This window comes from Ciconia boyciana, chromosome 2, assembly GCF_034638445.1.
Source record: "Ciconia boyciana chromosome 2, ASM3463844v1, whole genome shotgun sequence".
Taxonomy (NCBI): domain Eukaryota; kingdom Metazoa; phylum Chordata; class Aves; order Ciconiiformes; family Ciconiidae; genus Ciconia; species Ciconia boyciana.
Window position 1 is genome coordinate 52,856,844 of NC_132935.1, and position 19,403 is coordinate 52,876,246.

The window sequence follows — 19,403 nt, forward strand, 5'->3', positions numbered from 1 at the left end:
ACTTCACTGCCAACTTCCCAAGAGCCTAAGGGCTGCATTCAATTTGCACTTAAGCTGATGACTGTAGGCACCCTCATCTTTAATAAGGAAGTGTTTCTCTGAAAACCGTTAGAGCACCATGCTAGAGCTTTAGAATAGGCTTCTAGAAAACAACACTAAGCAAAACAAACCAGAGGAAGTGTAACCCTGTCCTTGATGGTTTTACTAGTACACGGGCCTGTTCATTCTCTGGGAATTGTGTGCATTAGGATTATCTGCAAGTGAGGACTTGGAGAACTTCTCCATTTCTTCAGCAATGATAAATTATTCCATGGATTGTATTCATACGCATTTTCTGTTAACACTGAAGCTACCTTATACAACCATCTGTATGATGCTGGACTGAAAAGAGGCTTAAAGAGCCAAAAAAATTTTGGCAGTACTAGCCGACCCATCTTTGTTACACAGTATGCCCAAGTAGCTCAGCTTGAAAGGGATATTTGCATTATGAGTCATACTTTTAAAGTAAAAGCAATGTCTTTCTAAGGGTTAACAATGTACTTTATACCACTAATGGATTTTAAAAGCCTGATCTGGTATCTCAGTTGCTTACAAGAAGTATGGACTACAAAAGACAAAAAGTTAGTATGATTCACTTCTGATTAGTCAGTTCAAATAAATTTTCTGGTTCTCATGCAGAATCCCTGGGCTTCAAGATCTGGCCTATAAATGCTGCAGGAAATATTTGCTTGTTTTGTAAGTTGTTTATACTGGAAAGCTATTTCCATTACATGGAAATATTTCTATTCTTGGATTTTACAAAAATCTTATTTGTACAAAATCTCAATTTGGCCAGAGGTTTTGTATAAATTTGACCTAGTTGTGACCCATCTGCAAATCAGGTTCTCCAAAAATCAGTTAACTTCCAATTTTAAGTGTTGAGCAACTAAAGTAAGCTATCCGTGACAAACTGACTTCGTATTGTACTGAATGCCAGAACCAACAAAAAGAAATCAAAAACTGCTTTCTCCTAGGGGAGCATGCATTTATTCAAAACACAGCATTTGATTCCCCAGTGTAAGACTTACCTATCAGAATCACTGGTCTGACTCCCGAGTTATTCAGCAGGTTTTCAGGAACTATTACAGTCTCCCCTGCTGGGATGGGTTGAGGCTGTAAAATTCCAGTTAACATGGATTGAGGAACTGGGACTGACAAAAGAGGCTCTATAAAATAAAGAAAAGAGAAGCTTCCATTACTAAAAGGCTCATACTGTGATTTGGCCGTATGAACAAATAAAAAAAATTACTGCAGATCACTAACTGTAATAAAATTCAAAAGGTCTCTGCATTTCCTGCTATAGTTTTAAGTAATTTAAATTAAGAGCCTATAACCTCCTGTAGCCCCACCCCTAAGATAAAACTTTTTCTGACCACTGTATTGTGGTGGGAATGAGAGAGGAAAACACAGGTTTGAATATGCATCCTCAAACAAAGCCAAGTACTAAGCCAAAAGGCCACCTCTAAGATGGAGGCTACCTCTCAATACTGACTCTCAATACACGGGAAGAGACTGCTCTGACTTCTGACATAGAATATATGTAGATAAGAAAAACAAATACAGGCCAAACTCTCAAAGTTGTCCTTAGACAGTTGCTACAAGGATAAAAATTAGGCTTTACTCATGAAAGAGCAAAAGCAGCTTTCACAAGTAAAAAGAAACAAAGTGCAAGAATTTTGTAATCCGTAATCAGGTTTCAGCATGAGGTCTGCTTCAGAAGTTTCTCAGGCTTCATCTGGCGGTTTGCAACAGATTTTTCAAACAATGCCATCAACAGAAAAGCATCACAGGCAGCATGAATGAATGCACGCATGCATATGTTTTAGCAGTGGAATTGTTTATCCAATAGAAAAGAACACTATGAAAGACTCATGGAAAATGGAGTACACAGCAGAGGTAGCAGATTTGTGGAGACAAACTCAACAAAAGGGAGGAGATTGCCTTATATCATGTATCTTCAGCAGGTCTCTGAAGCTAGAAATGTACAAAAGCTGCAATTGATTTGAGCTGCTCAAGTAGGCAGACCTGCACTACCATGAAACCCTTCTTCCCGTGATGAGTATCTCTGAAAATCAATTCCAAAATATCTCAAAATCAAGCCCTCCAAAGCAGAGTTAAAAATATATTGTGCATGTTGACAAATGTTTTTTTTCTTCCTTGTATATTTATTCTCCCACTCCATAGAGACAGGAATAAGTAATTGTTTATTCCCCTTTACAAAGTATTCTGAATTCCACAACTGAAGAGTGCTTAAATAGTGAATAGTTTTGTTGATAGCTATCATAAAGAGATACCTACGTGGATATTGATGAGTATTCACACATACTCATATTTAATCTTGTTTCATATCATGATGTTACAGATCCCTCTTATAGCTCTTCCATACACAACAGACCTTTGGTCTCACAAACTTTATGCTTTTAACTGAAGATGACCTAGTGGACGGCAGTGTCCTTTGTTAAGCCAAAATTACAGAAAGCCCTTTTTCCTGTGCAGGAACTGAGTGTCCTGTTTCTGTAGCGTGCCACAGCAGACTGAGACACAATATTCAAGGTGAAGGTTAATGGAAATCTTTCAAATATGTTCATATATTCATACACATGCACCATTTTAGAAGAACTGAGTTACATTTGGGGGACTTAGGTAACTTTGGATCCTTATTAATATTACTCTCCTCTTCCTTTCCTCTCTCTCCCCCAGTAATTTTACTTTTCCATCATCCCATCTTAGATTATGGCAACAAGGACCAGGCAATCGCGTGTGGTTTTCTGGGGCATCTGAAAAACTCTCCATGGTGTCCTTAACTACTTCAACAAGCTTAGCTATGTTTTCTGTGCAACACTTAAGAGAAGCAGCACAGGGCTACTGGTCTGGCTGAGTACGGCTTTTTACAAATGAAATCTGTATGACTCAAGTTTTACCTGTTCTTGCCGAAGGCCGAATTGTAGGAACAGGTACGGCTAAACCAGGAGGAGGGACTGGGGACCCAGGAGACCATCCCCGGTGACGTTTCTTTGGTGGTCCAGAACTGGACATTGATGCTGAGAAGGAAAGCAAAAACTAATTCTAAATCCCATGCTCCCAAATGACCAGATTCCAGCCCACATTTCCATTTCACATTGGTGTTGAGCTGGTATCACACCACAGAGCATCAGAGGTTTACACCTAGATTTACACGAAGCCAGACTATGATGTGAAAAAAGTTGTTACCTGTGTTAAAAAGTACAACATTATCATTAATGGTCATGCCAAAAACCAAATGGATCTGTAAAGACTGAATTGCAGAAACAGCAATGATGGGAAGAAGAACAAAATCATGAATTTCAGGCTCAACAGCCAGTGCAGCTTAAAAGAAAAGAAGAGAGAGGTTTTCTTTACCTTGGTCTCCAGCTGCACAGCCAGGGCTTGGAGATGTCGAGTGAGGCATTGGCCGAGAGACTGTAGAACTCAATACATTATTTCTTCCTCCATTAGTGTTTCCATTAGCAACGTCAGTGGCACGCAGTGAAAGAGGAGCTGAGTATAATAAAATACAGAGTGTATGGCTTGAGACAATCTTGAAAACAAACAAACAAAATAATAGGGCTGCATGCAGACACAAAAGAACAGGGCAAGATGCGTGACTGAAAGAAACATACTCCAGAGAAAGCATGAAGTGTACTTTGGCACAGGCTGCAAAATCCTAAGCTTGAAACAGGGTATCCAGATTTCAGGGTGGGGAGGATAGGTGGAAGAAAAAATCCAAAACAAACCTCACTAAAATAAAATAGAAAATTACACACAAAAGAAATTATTGGGAAGTTTGTGACACATTTTTTTTTAGACACTGAAAATTTTAAAAAATGCACATAATGAATTCAGTTTGTAAAGATTTGTAAGCCTCTCTGGTGCATCTATATATTTTTCTGCCCGTTGTCCATGTGCCATACACAGTAATTCACTACAGGGCTCTAATCTAAAGCTGTAGCAAGGGAGACTGGGCAGAGAAGGCAGGACCGTTTGCTGCAAAGTATACGTGCTCTGAGCATTACTGAGGCAAACTATGCTTAATTTTGCTACCTCTGCCTAAGACAATCCTCCAGTCCCAGCAGGTCTGACACCCTGGCAGGACCCTCTATATCCAGATCCCGAAGTGAAACTATAACAATGGAGGATCACAAGAAGTTATCCTCATGCTTCTGAGCTCCTCCTTATTCTTTTTCAGAGCCTAATTTTTGCATGAGAAAAAAAAAAAGGCATAAACTGCATAGAGCAGACATGGAGCCCAGTGGGAACTACAGCTCCTTGCCGTATCTGCCAGCTCCACAAGGGTTTAGCTCCCAGGAACGTATTCCAGGAGCAACAGCAGGAGATGGTGCAGAAGCTTGCTGATGTCAGCTGCAACAGAAAGAGTTTGAGATGTGGGTATTTGGCTTAAAACAATGTAATGTGGAACTCTCCAGTCACAGTCATACAAATAAATTCAGGCACAAGATTCTCAGGTTGCCAATTAGCAAAATTTGAATAACGTCACTGGCCCATTTATAAGCTCCCCACTTATACTCTGAATCAACAATTTGGTATAGACAGATGCGGCGGACATGGGTCAGTTACAGAAGTGGTTGAAATGGTGGGAAGTAATTTCAGTGCACGATAAATTCTCTTTCTTACACAAGTATGGAGGGGGAAAGGGTATTTTACACAAAGAACTGTTAATGATTCATTAGATACAACATAATACTATTACACAATATATAGTTATATATACATAAAATAGCAGATGTCATGCATCATGTATAAAACGTAATGCTCATATGCATATATAAACCAAAGAAACTTATATTTTTTTCTTATTCAAGCATACTTCCTTATAAATGTGATAATTTTTTTTTCATTGCTTAAAAGACTAACCAGCTAAAATAATAAACAATCAGAATATCACAACAGAGTACCAGTGAGGCATTTAGAGGCCACAGTTAAAGGTTCTAATTTATTAAACACACAATACAGAAATAAATAATTAAAACAACACAGATATTAAAAACTCCTTTAAATGAGACTAAATTCCATTAAATGTATCTAGAGGAAGTATACCTGTTACAAATGCAGAACAACACAGAGGTCTCAGTTACTGAGGCAAGAATCAGTGTCATATCACAAGGTGACTTTTATGCTCTCTTAGATATCTTAGGAAGTGCAAAGGGATATGACATGCACTTTTACCAGAATGTCAAATCTGAAAGCCAAGGTGTGGCTCAGTTTTGGGACAGTAATGGCCATGGAAAATTTCTGTGCAGAGGACTGCAGGAATATGAGAGTTTTGGAGAATGCTAGCATAGTGAATGTTTTCCTTTCCTTTTCCCACCAAAAAGTTGACTCCCTTATTTCTTGGCTGTTAAGCTGATAATTCCCTTGGCTCTCAGCTATCCTGGAAAGCAAAGCTGTACCTGCAGCAAATGCCTTTCCTACGAGCTGTACTGACAGAGCCAGAGGTTTCACAATGTTCTTGTTCCGGGATGGGTCTTGAGTTCCACTTAAGTTAAGAGCAGAAGATGATTTTGCTGGACTGAATACTGAAGAATCTGAGAAAATAAGTTGTTTAATTAAGTAATGATTAAAAATTACATATATGCATGTGCATATATAATTTGTATTATATACACATGAGCAGTCATACACATTTATCTAAACTCATCTCTACATATAATGCAATTTTTTTTACACTCCTAAGAAATCATCATGTATCAGTATCTTTTAGGAGCTGTAACAAACATTTAAGTGGGCATTTCTACAGAATCTCATAATCTACTTATTATTCTCTGTCACAATATTTTGTATTCACATACACTCGAAACATATTTTAACCATAGAAAGGGCTATCTCATTGCTCCTCAAAATACCCCTGTGGGATAGGCAAGTAAATACAGCTATCCCATGTTACAGATGAGAAAGCTAAGGCAAACAGCTTATGTGACTTGCCCCCAGCAGGCGTAGGGAATAAGCACTGGAATAAGTTGCCTAAAAAAGGCTGTGGAATCTCTATCACCTGAGATTTTCAAGAACTAGTTATCGAATCTCTGTCAGACACAGCTGAACTTGACTTAGGGCAGAAAAAAATATCAAATACATAATCTCCTTACAGCACTACTGTCTATAAGCCTATGAAAAGTGTATGTCCATTTATACATTCTGGGTAAGAAACGAAGAGTATCTGAGCCCAAACTCGGCATGAATTAACAAACAACAACTCTTTAGAGCACTTTACCAAGGCTGAAAAATATTAGCCCTATTTTATAGATGGATAAACTGAAGAACAAACCAATTCTAATACTTGCCCAGTATAAAACTGTAAATCAGAACTGATTCCAAACCTCTCAGCATGTAGGCCCCTACTTTAACATCAGGCATTTAATATCTGTGATTTACTTCAAGAAAAAAAATCGACATTCAGATCTGATACACTGACGAATCCAAATTCTTATAACTGAGGTAAAAGAATATTAACTCAGCATTTGTCCAGAAAGTAGTTTGCAACAAGTAGGCAAAGTAGGCTAAGTTCACCTACAGATGTCCTAGTAAAACAGCCAGGGAAAGAAAACAGAAGGCAAAGACCAACTTGATCTGCCAAATACATTCACCCTCAGGCCACACACCATTTGGCGAAGGAGGGTGGGGAGGAGAGTCTGCTTTGCCAGACGGAGTAACTGGGATGGGGAACGAATACAGAAGCCTCTGCTGCTGCTGCTCCACCAGAAAACCTTGTCCACTTTCACAGGAAATATGCTGAATGGCTAACAAAATAGACCACCAGGTCAGGGGCTTTGGAGGAAAACGCTGGTCCCATTAAATATGATGTAGCAAACGTAGTGTTAAAGCTTTCCTCAAAGTAAGCTATCCAGAAGCTTTGGGGTTTTTTTTTCTTCTCTCTAGTTCTAACATATTTTCTTGAAATTTTATCTATGAACACAGATGTGGCTGGTATACATTTAAACATCACACTGGTACCCAAGCAGAACTTGTAGCCCTACCAGTTATTAAAATTCTTCATCTTTCTATTGTAAAACCCTGTTTCTAGTTGCTTAACACCCTTTTAACACCTGAATTGAAGTTTTCCCTCTTGTGTGTCTGCCTAAAACTGAATTTTTGATTCTGTTCAAGGTTTCAGCCATTTTTGCATTGCCAGTCGCCTCTCCTCTGCAACAGAACTGCATCTTCCCATGCTGTTTTGAAAGGGGAACCTGACACCTGACTGCAATGTCATGGCCACACCGTACTGTCAGCTTTAACTATGGTATTTCAAAATTCTCATGTGCTCTAATTTCTGTCATGAAATTACCATTTCATTGCAGTACCCTGTGTGTGCCCATAACTGTCTACCTACAGTTGTCTTCTAGAACTTGGAGACTGAACTGCTCACTTACAAGGGCAGAGAACAGAAATATTTACACAACTTTAAAAGGAAAAAATGGGTATGATTTGGCAATAAAGTAAAAACAATTTCAGAAAGCAACTTGCTAATAAGTACTCCTGTTTTAAAACAGCCAAGAATTCAACTCAAAGTACAGCTATGCAGAGCCTAGGAGAGAAAAAGTCAGACCTCCATCATAGATGACACATGTCAGAATTCACGCCACCAAAAAAAGGTGCCCTCCCCCCTTCTCCCGGTCACAGGGGATTCATATGTATGCATGTGGCATTACCTTCACTAGAAGATAACAGTAGAAGGAGATGAAAAGGTTTTGACAACTGTGACCTAAGAGTACAAACAGTGACACACAGAAACACCAAGCAGACTGAAAACCACACTGAGTGATAAGGAGAAAGCAGTATATAAAAGGTGTATCTATTAACTTGGCAGGTACAATAGAAGACAAAGCTGTGTAAATATTGAATCACTTGTTGTTTCAAATAAATACGTTCTCATGCATCTGCACAGTTCTCATGCCAGGATCTGGAAGCCAATGGATCATGCAATGAAATGCACATATTTAAACAGCACACTCATTTTCACCAAAGCCTAAAGCATACAGCTTCCTAAACAGAGGCTGGGGTGACCACCTGGGGAAAGTGTCTCTGAACATACTGATCAGTGATTACAATTTCATAAGAATGCATATGTTCAGCTTTTGTTTGTTATTCCTTTTTAACATACTTTCTAAGTGGAAGAAGTTATTTTAACAATCTTGTTTTTTCATCTGCATTTCATACTCCTCTAGAGAAATATATGTTCTGGTACATACATATCAATCAATTACAACAACTAACAGAAAGTTTTCTCCTGTTTTTAATTTTTCAAGAAATAGCACAAACAGACACAAAAACATGTAACAGCATAGATGAAGCTGCAGTAAAGCAATGAGAAAAAAAGCTCAGAGAAAAGCACCTTGGCTATTTGCAATAAATAAATAAATAAACAAAATTAAGATGCTGCTACTTTGTCAGCCAATGTCCATTTGATTTTTATAGCTTCTCCTTATTTAATATGTCATTAATAGCTTTCTAGAACAGTTATGAGATGCATGCTAGCTCAGATAACACAAAACCACTGTATGTGTTTGGGGAAATTGCTGTTCTAAGTACACCCTTGTGTGAAATAAAATTTAAATAAATAAATAAATAACCAAGCAAATAAATAAAAGCTGCCTCCCTAACCCCAAAAGGAGATTATTTTCCTTTTCAAGACAAATAACCTAGTCTATATACTAAGTAAACGCCTCCCTATAAATGTGTAATTCAAGTTTTTTGAGATCCACAAAAAATTAAATGAAACAAACACAGGGAGACACAAAATCAAATGAATCAAAAGATCTTTTAATACTTCTTAATCGACTATTCTTATGAGGACTGAGTTAACCTTCAGCCTCACCTGGGTCTTAATCTTTCACAAAGCAAATTTTGAAAGGCATCCTCCCCACTGTAATCTATACATGGCTTGAGGTAAATACCCAGTTGTTTACAGCATCCCTGAACCAACAATATCTGAGGTAACTTACCACCCCCAATGGTTATCTTTATAGCACTTTCAGCTCCTACCTGTCTGAGTGAACCCTGATTTGTAGCCATTAGCTGATCCACCCTCTGGGGTCGCGGACGGTGACACCGAAGAATTTGGTTTAGCAGAGAGGCTAGCAGCAGATGATTGCCTGCTTCTACATTCTGCAAACGAAGCAGCTACAGTACATATTAACAAGGCCTGCCTTCCAGTAGGAAAGTTCAGCAACACGGTGGCGAAAGGTGACAAAATGTTAAAAGCATACATACAGCACGTACAACAAACAGCGGCAAATGGCAGCATTCAGCGAAAATACAGCTCTCACAGTTTAGTCAACTTTGTCTTCTAATTAAGAAAACCTCCCTGGGGGCCACTCAGAGGGCCAGGCAAATACAGACCAGATGCTGCAAAATGGCAAGAGCCCTCAGTTTGCAGCTTCCGAGAGATTTGAAGGTATTGGACATATCCCAGGAAACACTCAGCAACTTCTGTGGCACAACCTTTATACAAACCGTCATATGTTGCCCTTTAAAAGGAGAAATTGTGCTGAAACCCACATTCTTAGTTTGCCTCCACAAAACCTTCAGGGAGATCTCAGCGCTGTGAGTGTCTGTCTGGATGAAAACTGAGTTGAGGGAGGAGAAAGTCACCTTAAAAATCACACATTAATCCATTTTTAAAACTGAGATCTAATGAGGTTTTGTTTGAAGAGAAGGGGGTGTTTTCAAGCATTTCTTTTCTTCTAATTAGATCTTTAATGTAAGTAAAAGGTGAAGGTTTACCAGATGGATGGGAGAAATATGGGGATAGAGCCTATCAAAATAATGCCCATGAGGTCAATTCTTGGTCGATTTTCTAAACTTTCATGGGTGCTCAAAACGCTTGCGATCAGCATATAACCAAAAGCAACCCCAGTATCTGCCTCTTCCACACGTGTGTTACCCCTGACAGTGTTTACCAGGGCACACACCAACCCCAACTGCATGAGCATCAGGGAGGGGTGTCAGAAAAAGGATTCCAAAATTAAAATAAGGTTTCCTTTTTCTGTATTTGGAACTTCAAAAAGAGACTACCAAGTTAAATCTTTCTGTAGTTTTTGTGAAAAACGCTGCTGAAAAACACATCCACTCTAAAGCAGTAGTTAATTATACTTGTAACTGAGAAAAGCAGCTGAAGCCAGGATCCCTTTGAACCACTAACTGATACAGTACTATAATCACTCATATAGCTCGGTGATAACCATCTCTCTCTGGTGTCATACTGCCGTTCACATGAGGATGTGACTCTTCAGATGCGTGTCAGTCCTCCTGTGGAGCTTCTCCTCTCCTCACATCATCCTCTTTTGCAAGAGGCACCAGATCAAACTCTGTCTTTACTGAGTGAGACCACAGCTGAGGAAGACAAGCAGTCTGCATATATACCAACTTAGTAGACAGAAAGTAGGTAAGCCGTTCTCTCCTTGAGTCTTTGCATGGGTCTAGCTCCAGAAACCTCCATCCTCCAATAACAGACCCCATGGCTACCTTGCCTTGGGGTCACAAACGTCATCTCTTTAGCGCATAATAATATTGCACAGGCTGCTCCAGCAGAGGGTAAGCCCAAGTGTAAAACACACCGTAAATGGCAAGCGTATGCCAGATTTCTCCTCTTTCCCTGAGATCAGTGACCTGAGCTTTCTTAATCTTATGGCATGCTAGCTATCCTCAGGCATTAGACAGATTGAATTGCACCTGCTAAGATGAGTATCAGTGGAAAGCCAATGTTGGAGCCCTGGCTGTGAGTCATCTTGCTTCAGGCACAGAAAAGGCTCAGCAGACTGAGCAACCTTATTTCTTCTACCAAGATGGCTGCACATCCCAAGAAGGGTAGATTTAGGGCTCCCACTGAAAGCATAGGGAGATTGAGGAAGACCATTTACGATTGCATGGTTACTATTAGGACTTAAATAAACCTCTTTGGCAAAATCCAGACTTCATTGAAATCAGTGGGAATTTTTCCTTCAAGTAGTAAAGAAATTAATCTTCCACAGTTACTTTTGAATGCACACATTTTCAACAGCAACTTTCAATTTTTCATTCAATGTCACACTAATATAAAAAAAAAACCCCTAAGTGAATGGGCACCTTAATTACCTTTCCAGCAAATAAGGGGTCCCTTTGACAGTACACCTTGGGAGCTTCTTACTAGGTAGTACTTTAAGTGCTTCTGCTTCTTTGGCTGAGTGGTTAATTTCAGGTTGATATGATTAGAAAACTCTGTGAAATATCGAAATCCTCTTTCTCCACAGCCGATACAATTCCCAGAAAATCCTGGAAGAATGAAGCAGAAAGCATATACACAGATTAAATGACTTGTGCTACCTGCTAGGAATAAGGCCATTTTAACCTACCTGCACATCCAGTTCAGAGCAACTGGAGGCCTCCAGCCAGACAGCTTCCGTAGATGCCCTGCTCAGCACGCGCGTGTCAGGAAGCAGCCAAACACAGGCAGATTTTAGTCCTACCTTTTCTAAAACTCTTCCATCTTTCTAGGTCATACTAACTTACACCAAAATCCTACCACAATTTTCCACTCTACACAGTGCAGAGAGGAACAACTACTTGGAGGGGGGAAGCTATGATGCCAGGTGAGGAAATTTCTATGAGGTTGCCGATTTTACTTCCACATTTCTACATTAAAAAGCATAGGATCCAAGCCACATGCTTCCCTCTCTCAAACAGTGGCTAATCCATAGTAGCCACTACAAATTCATGTGGCTAAAATCAACCTTAATATCTAGCTAATTTTGTCTGGGACTCCTTATACAAGGCACTTTCCAAGTAAGCTGGACCTTATAGCTTGTTAAGGTCTTAAAAGCAATCATTTAATGTCAAGATTGTAATGACAAAAGTTAGGAGTGCTTCAGAATGTTTTTTTAAAACGTACAACCTTTCATGAAAGTAAGATTTAAGAATAAGGGCAGAAGATTGCTTTTCTGCAATGTTTCCAACGTGGTTTCACAGAAGGGCTGAAATTTTGAGTTGAGGTCTGGAAGACAGGGTCCAGACTGAGGATTATATGCACCCTTATTTCCAGCGCCATTCAAAACTATGTTAATGGCAATGTTGCACACAGACAGCAGCGGTCTAACACCTCCTAGAACAAAGCACAGGGCATGTTCTGAAATGGGCCTGCCTTAAAATCCTTATTTGAATAAGCCCTCCATTATCTAATGCTGAACAATTAAACTTCTCTGTCTTATTTGCTACTCTACTTATCTCTGAATAACTTTCAAGCCTTAGTGAAAGAATATTTTATATTCTTTCTGGAGCATCAGTAATGATTTATAATAGTGTGGGCTGATGAGTACCGAACAGAAATGCTTTAACTTTCTTTCTTTCCATTTACTAATCAGTTCAAGATCTGTAACAGAACCAATTTCTCATCCCCACTAGTATCATTATTTTCCACAATGTCAAGCACCTTGGAGAAGACTGGTTCCTACACTCACCTATCAGCCAAATTCATAGTTTTATGAAAAAGATATTGTCTTTTTGACGAAATACATTTTCCATAAAACTCTTATTAATTAGGCCATTGTCTTTAGCCATACTGTGCCTCATTATCATCTTTTACCATCATGTTGCTGAGGATGCCAAGAAGTAGATTTCTTCATCCTGTTTCTCCTGGGACTGAATCAGTCTTTCCCTTCTCCCTTACAACCCACATGAACTATTGGTGCATCTCCATAGTTGTCAGAAACAGTCATCAGGGTCTCACAGAGCTACCAAGACAATTCTTTGCTCATAGGTACCAGTTACACAGGCCTAGAGGCATTTCAATATCTAACATCAGCAATGCCAGAGCAGAGTTGAGAGTCAGTAGACTCATTATCAAATGAGATCAGAGATGATAGATGGATAACAAAGCGGGGGCGGGGGGGAAGGCTTACCAACAAAGACAAGTAGTACCACATTTAATCAGACTAAACACCATCTGTCTGTCTATCAGATAGTTCTTATTGATCAGCTCCTGACACTTCCCCTGCTCAGTGGGGGAGCAGCTCCTCTGAGGATGGCAGTATACACCAGAGTACCCCACGATCCCATGCCCCCACCTGAACCCAGCAAGGGCACATCACACCACAGCTCCCATATAACTCAGGACAGTGGGATTTCTGCCTTAGGTCCAAAGGTTTACAGTGTGTAGTAGCATATTAAATGGGTTTAAGAGAGAAATAACATTGAAGTACAAAAAGGAAGCGTTTTCAATAGGTATGCAAAATATTGCTAGTCTGGACCAGAATTTAAACTGTGGTTAAATCAGGGTATTTATGCTTTATTGTAATTTCTTCCCTGTTGAAAGGTCTTTCTGAATATATTCTAGGCAGCACAATGACTGGATGGAGAAATGAGAGAGTAAATTCAAAACAGGCTAAAGGAGCCAAAATACATTAAATCACTTTTACTAGCCTGTTAAAATGTGTACCAGTTGTGAGTGAGGCAGGAAATCTAGGTGCTCATACACCTGTCTTCAATCACCAAGAAGCATTTTTGTATTGAAATTTTAAAGCTCATAAATGTAACCAATTATGACATAATTGTTTTTTTTCCCCTATGTATTAGATTTTGAGAGGCAAACTGCCCTCAGAGCTCCTATTGAAAACAACATTCCTGGTGGAGCCAAGGGCAGAATTTGTCCCTTAATCCACAGAAGAATAGATAGCTCATCTTCTACAGTTGCATGAGCATATTTCTTCTTAAATGAAAATGCTGTAAGCATCAGTAGAGATAGAGTATGTGAATAGTTCACATTTAGAATGCCAGGGCTGCAATTGACTTATGCCCACACAGAAATCACCGAGCTTCGATTGTGGTTAATTGTGGAATCAGGGACTTGTTTTAAAATGGGCTTTTAAGGCAGGTTCAGCTACACATTTAATTTAATAAAAACAAGCCTGTCCTCAACGTATTTCTAATAGAAGGTCATTAGCTGAAATGACTTTAGATAATTTTGAACTGACCTTTTTCTCTAAATTATTATGGCACAAAGAAAAAAAAATCTCTTACCTAAAAGTGCATTTTTTCCATGATCATCTGGCAAAAACCGCTTGTCAACAGCGCAGACTAGAATGTGCTCAGGAAGGTTGGGAGATTTGGCTCCTACTAACAGGAAGCCTGCTGGGATATCAATTTGCTCCATGCACAGAGACACTAACCGTAAATCCTTGCCTGCTTGACAAAAACCTACAAAACAAACCAAAACAAATGATAAATCTTCAAAAGATTTTGTTTAATTTTCTTCTTTTTATCAGTTCCAAAAGCAAATGGGGCTTCACAACTTGACGCTGTAACTGGGGGTTTTAATATATCCTTTTCAAGGGAAATAGAGGAAATGGAGATAGCATCTCATCAGATCCACTAGCTCAGGGTTTCAGAGACAATAGATAAACATTATTTTAAAGAGATCCTGAACACAGGAACTTCAGGCAGAGAAGAGAAGTAAGTCTCTAAAGACTAGACATCAAATGGCTCAGAAACTCAATTTTTCTAAAACATTCAAAATAAGAAGTAAAGTTTGTGATTTTGTAACAGCAAACAGCTCCTAAAACATCCCAAAGAATATTTTTTCTTTACCAAATTTTAGTTCACAGTCTTTTCAAGAGAACCAATTTTTTCTTTGTTGCTTGTAATAGGCTGGCACTGGTACATAAACATCACTAAGTAATACAAAGGAATGACAAAAATTGATGACTGAAGTTTGGTAGTGACTACTAAAGGAAAAATATTTAAAAATCTAATTTTTAACTTGTCTATACATTTTAGGAATTCCAGCAAGCAAGAGATTAATTCACTGCTTTTAGAGACATACAGCATGTTTTCTGTAAGTCTCCAACTGAGTCTCTTGAAGTCTCAATGAACTGCATGACTTCAAGTCTCCGATTAGTTTTCTTCCCACCCAAATACACATACGAGCACAAAATAAGAACATAACACAGTCAATGCAGAGCTAAAGCCAGCAGCAGAAGTGGGCAAAACCGGGGACTGGAGCGAGCTTCTGCTGTTCCACGTCCTGCAGTGAGCAGGCGGTAGGCTGGGACACACAGAAAAGCATGACAGGGCAGCCCGGAGCTGTGGCCAGGCACCGCAGCAGGGCCCTTGTGAGCTCAGGACTCAGGGGGAGCTTGGCAGCCACCCACCAGGCAGCCACGGTGGGGATTTTCAAAAGGTTGGATGGGACAGCTTAGGGCACTTCGAATCACATAGCAATTACGGGACCTCTAGAGGCCCTTCTGGTCCAACCTTTTGCTCATACCAAAACCAACTTCAAAGTTAAATTCTTTTGACTAAGTAAATTGACAACATTCAAAGACTCTTCCATTAGCTTCAGCACTGGACTTACAGGGGTCACAATCACCCGTCACTTTTTAGTACAGCTCCATCATATTTTTTTTCTTGAGCAACTTCTACTTTCAAGCAAGGAAATGACAGGTGTGAGAGAAAGCAACAGTCATGTGGCTTCCTCCACAGGAAAGGATATGGTCACACTGAGCTTTCCAATTTCCCTTAGGCAGTAGTCAATGAAAGCACTACCAAGTTTTATTAAGAACCAGACTATTATGTTGTATTCCCCTCCAATTCTCACTTCTCCAGCTGCAAGACCAGTGCTACAGTCTGGCCTCACACCTCTCCCAGCAGCAGCTGGTGGGAACCCCCCTATTTCAGGTTGTCCAAACACATCACACATTTATCCATTGACCATCTCTCTTTCACTACAGCCATAGAAATACCACAACATAGACAACACATGCATGCATCTGCATGAATCAACATTTCAAAAGAAAGAAAACAAAAATCATAATGCGTCCTGTTTTAATATTATCGTTAAAAACAAATATATCAAACTAAATTTGAAATTATTGCAATATCTAGTAAGACTTCAGCTATTAATGTATATTACTTACACTTAATTTAAAATATTATTCAAGTAGTCCACAGTTGTTACAGAAATTGTAAAGAAAAGTCAAACCACTGGAGAAAGACACTGACTAAGCATCTGGTAGCACAATGTGATCACAGCTTAACCAACAGCCACCTCAGCCGTTATTAATATCTGTGTCTGCACTCTTACCTACTCTGCTAAAACCCATAGCTTAAAACTTCAGCAAAGACAGTGAAAGCTAATGTTTTTTGTTTTTATCTCAGAACTGTACCAGGCAAAGAGCATGTGCAAAGTGGAATGCACAGAGTCAGCTAGTATGAACTTTCTGGCAAGGAGCAGCTTGCTGAAAACAGGGTCCAGCACAGGTTCAGTCTTGTGCCTACACCCACATCTGCTGAACCAGTTCTTGGCTGAATTGTTTCTTCAGTTATTCAATCAGCTCAGTTCTGGCAGCAGCTCACTTAAGCTGAAAGCTAGCTTGGATTCACCCTTCACACACGCCTTCTTCCAGCCAATGAATTAAAATGAAGTGCCTAAAGTTTTTATTTACAAATCACTGGATTTTAGTGATAACTTACCAACAAGAAGGAACCTATCTTTTAGGGGAAAAGCATTAAAACCGCATACTTAAAGCAAAACTTATTATTTTCTGATTAGATGCAATTTGATTTTAGTACATTAAACTCTTTTTAAGGCGTATTCCTTAGAAACATATTGATCCTAATCAAATGGAAGGCTAGGTACCAGGCTAAGTATTATCTAGACTTTTCAATGTAATTTAGAAAGAAACAGTTGCAGATAAACATAGGAACAAAACTCCCTTACATTCAAAATAGAATTTGCTTATTCAAATGTTTATGCAATTTGGGTACTATGTCTAGAATTTTCAAAACTGGCCTTAAATATTTAGGCATTCAGTGAAATCTGAGTAGTTGACATGCTTAGAAAATACCACTCTACATCTAGATTTAAAATAGAAAAACTACCCACTGCTGACAATGTGGGCAAACAGGAAATCTGTAGATAAGGATTATGAAACAGCAAGTGTGGTAAGACTTCAAGACAGATTTAAACCTGTGCTTTTACACAATTACTCTTTAGCCTTGTCACTACCTAAAAATTTTCAGGAAATGCCCAGAAGCACAAACAGTGACTAAAAAGAGGCTTTTGAATTAAACTGTTAGTAATAGCAATACTATGACACCAAAGAAAACAGGATTTTGGTTGTCAGTGTTGTTAACAGTTATGTTTCAATATAGACTTGCTTTCAGAAGGAGCACACGACATTGAGAGAGCTGAAGATCACATGAGAAACTTAGAGCCTCTTTGGATGCTTAAGGGTTTTGATGTCCTAGTGAGATGAAGCAATGCTCCAGCACTCCACAACATCTGAGATGGAAACGAAGACTCTGCTATCATCCAGGCTAGGAGCAAAACAACTTCAGCTACACTTTGAGCAGCTGCACATCACCATTCTGCACGAGTCCCCAGAGGAGACGGTGCAGGAAAACCCTAAGGAAACCCACCACAATATCTTAACAAGTTTATAAGCATTACTCGGTAACATCTTAGAGTACGCATTGAAACAAACTGATGTATCTCAGTCTGCTATCGCAGGCAATAGCAACCTCTTACCTGAGAGACTGTTGATCTGAATATATTTAATATTTCTCACCATTTAAAATATGTAGGACTGTACTGTAGAAATGCTGCATCCTGCCTAACCTTCAAACAATACCTAAGATTTACCCCCTGTATCGTATTTTACTCCACCCAAAGTGCTCTCAGATCCCTTCCGCGTTCCCCTTTTTCCTCCTTGCACAATCTCCTCTGGCATCCTCCTCTGCTTTGGTTGGCGACATCTCTGGATCAGAGGTATGTATGTGTAGACTGGCTGGCCAGCGCAGGCCTCTGCAATGTTCAGGCTATGTAAGAGGAGAGCTATAATTACTTTTCTGCCCCGGGGGACGTTAGTTTGGGGACACCCATGTCATCCAACCAGCTCCTGAACTTCACAAATCTTGCTGAAATTCAGTACCTTTAAGATCTCTACCTCTCTGCCGGAAGGAGCAGAAAGCAGCTACCAGCTTCCCGACAGACGGGCAGCAGAGCTCACAGGCCACTGCCGAAACCTCGTTTTCTGAGGGAGCGAGACAAGTAACAGGGCTGACACTAAAAGGTTTCCTTTGGCTCCCCTTCTGCAGGGGGGAAAGGGATCCCGATGGGTGCGCAGCAAGAAGGGGCAGCACAGACAGACCCTCAGAGCCTCCCGGGGCTCTTCTCTTGTTTATTCAACAGCTGCAACAGGAGACCCAGGGAGGGCTGCGGAGCTTGGCCAGGTACAGCTGGGGCTCACTTCAACCAGGAGATATGGAAAGAATGCAAATCTGCTTCTGTGCAGTAAAAGTCTTGAATTTTCCTTCAAACACAAGCAGATGGTATGTTCAAGAGCCCTTCATTATCTTTCTTTCCTTTGGCTTTTGGGGCTGCAAATCACTCTTTGAGTTTTAAGTTCCTGCTGCTTTTTTAAACTGAATGAGAAAATTCCATGTGAGAAACATTAATTTGGAAGCAAGTAACTGACTGTGGGGAGAGGAAGGAGAGATTAACCCCTTTCTCTGCTATAGTTATATAAACAAAATTGTATTTTTCTAACTAGCAAGCAACACAGAGACCCCAAACCTCCCCCCCCCCCTCTGTTTTGCATGATTTTGCATTGATATTTAACTATCTGTGAGCGATAACCATTTCCACATTAGGAAAGGCAAGACGTGATGTCTCTGTACAAGCAGAACTCGTACTGCCCATGTTTAAGATTTAGAAAATGCAAAATCCATTTACATTTCATAGCTATTAAGTTATAATTGAGTTTGCACCTAAATTTCTATGTCAAGCAGCACGAACACATACAACTCTTAAGAAAAAAGAATGGCACTTCAGTGTCACATATACCTATGTACTTTTTATGGACATCTAAGTATGAAGAGCAGAAAACCCATGAGCCACTAAAACAAACCAGCTTCCCTTTGTGAAATTGTTTATCAATGTGTAATTATAAGAAGTAAAAGCACACAGCTGAGCTGTTCCATTAAAAAAATCATCTTCCCACAGGATCTCGGCTTTGTTTTAAATAAAGAACAGGCATTTATATTCTGATTAGAGATTTGCAAATACCAAGAGCAGTCACAAAAAAGAATAACGAATAGCTTTTACAGACAATATCTGCATTTCTTTGAAAGAAAATTCATTAGTTTTTGCTTCTGAGAAGCACGTTTGCATTCTCCAACATCACTTCATTTAAATTAATCCAGTCCTATTTTCCTGAAAATGAAACTGTATCCCCACAACTGTCAAAACCTATAAGTGCTGGAATCTTCTTAAAAATGAAATTTGTATATATTTTCCCTTTCCTCACCAATAACAAGAAGTAGTTTCAATGTGGGGTACCAGCCCCTTGTTGTACTGCAATAAA

General features: G+C 39.5%; 1 protein-coding gene across 7 annotated transcripts in view; it reads right to left on the reverse strand.

The window, feature by feature from the left end:
- GREB1L (GREB1 like retinoic acid receptor coactivator) overlaps positions 1-19,403 on the reverse strand; it is a 144,951-nt gene that overhangs the window by 43,641 nt on the left and 81,907 nt on the right. For 3 of the 7 annotated variants that reach the window (XM_072852649.1, XM_072852648.1, XM_072852650.1), the window contains exons 5-11: positions 14,059-14,235; positions 11,143-11,319; positions 9,052-9,189; positions 5,466-5,600; positions 3,418-3,555; positions 2,961-3,080; positions 1,068-1,205 (exon numbers count right to left, since the gene is read on the reverse strand). In XM_072852649.1, the coding sequence (XP_072708750.1) occupies positions 1,068-1,205; positions 2,961-3,080; positions 3,418-3,555; positions 5,466-5,600; positions 9,052-9,189; positions 11,143-11,319; positions 14,059-14,235 (1,023 nt within the window). Of the gene's footprint in view, positions 1-1,067; positions 1,206-2,960; positions 3,081-3,417; positions 3,556-3,677; positions 3,775-5,465; positions 5,601-9,051; positions 9,190-11,142; positions 11,320-14,058; positions 14,236-19,403 lie in introns of those variants that run through there. The other 4 variants (XM_072852653.1, XM_072852651.1, XM_072852654.1 and 1 more) reach the window with 3 other exon arrangements.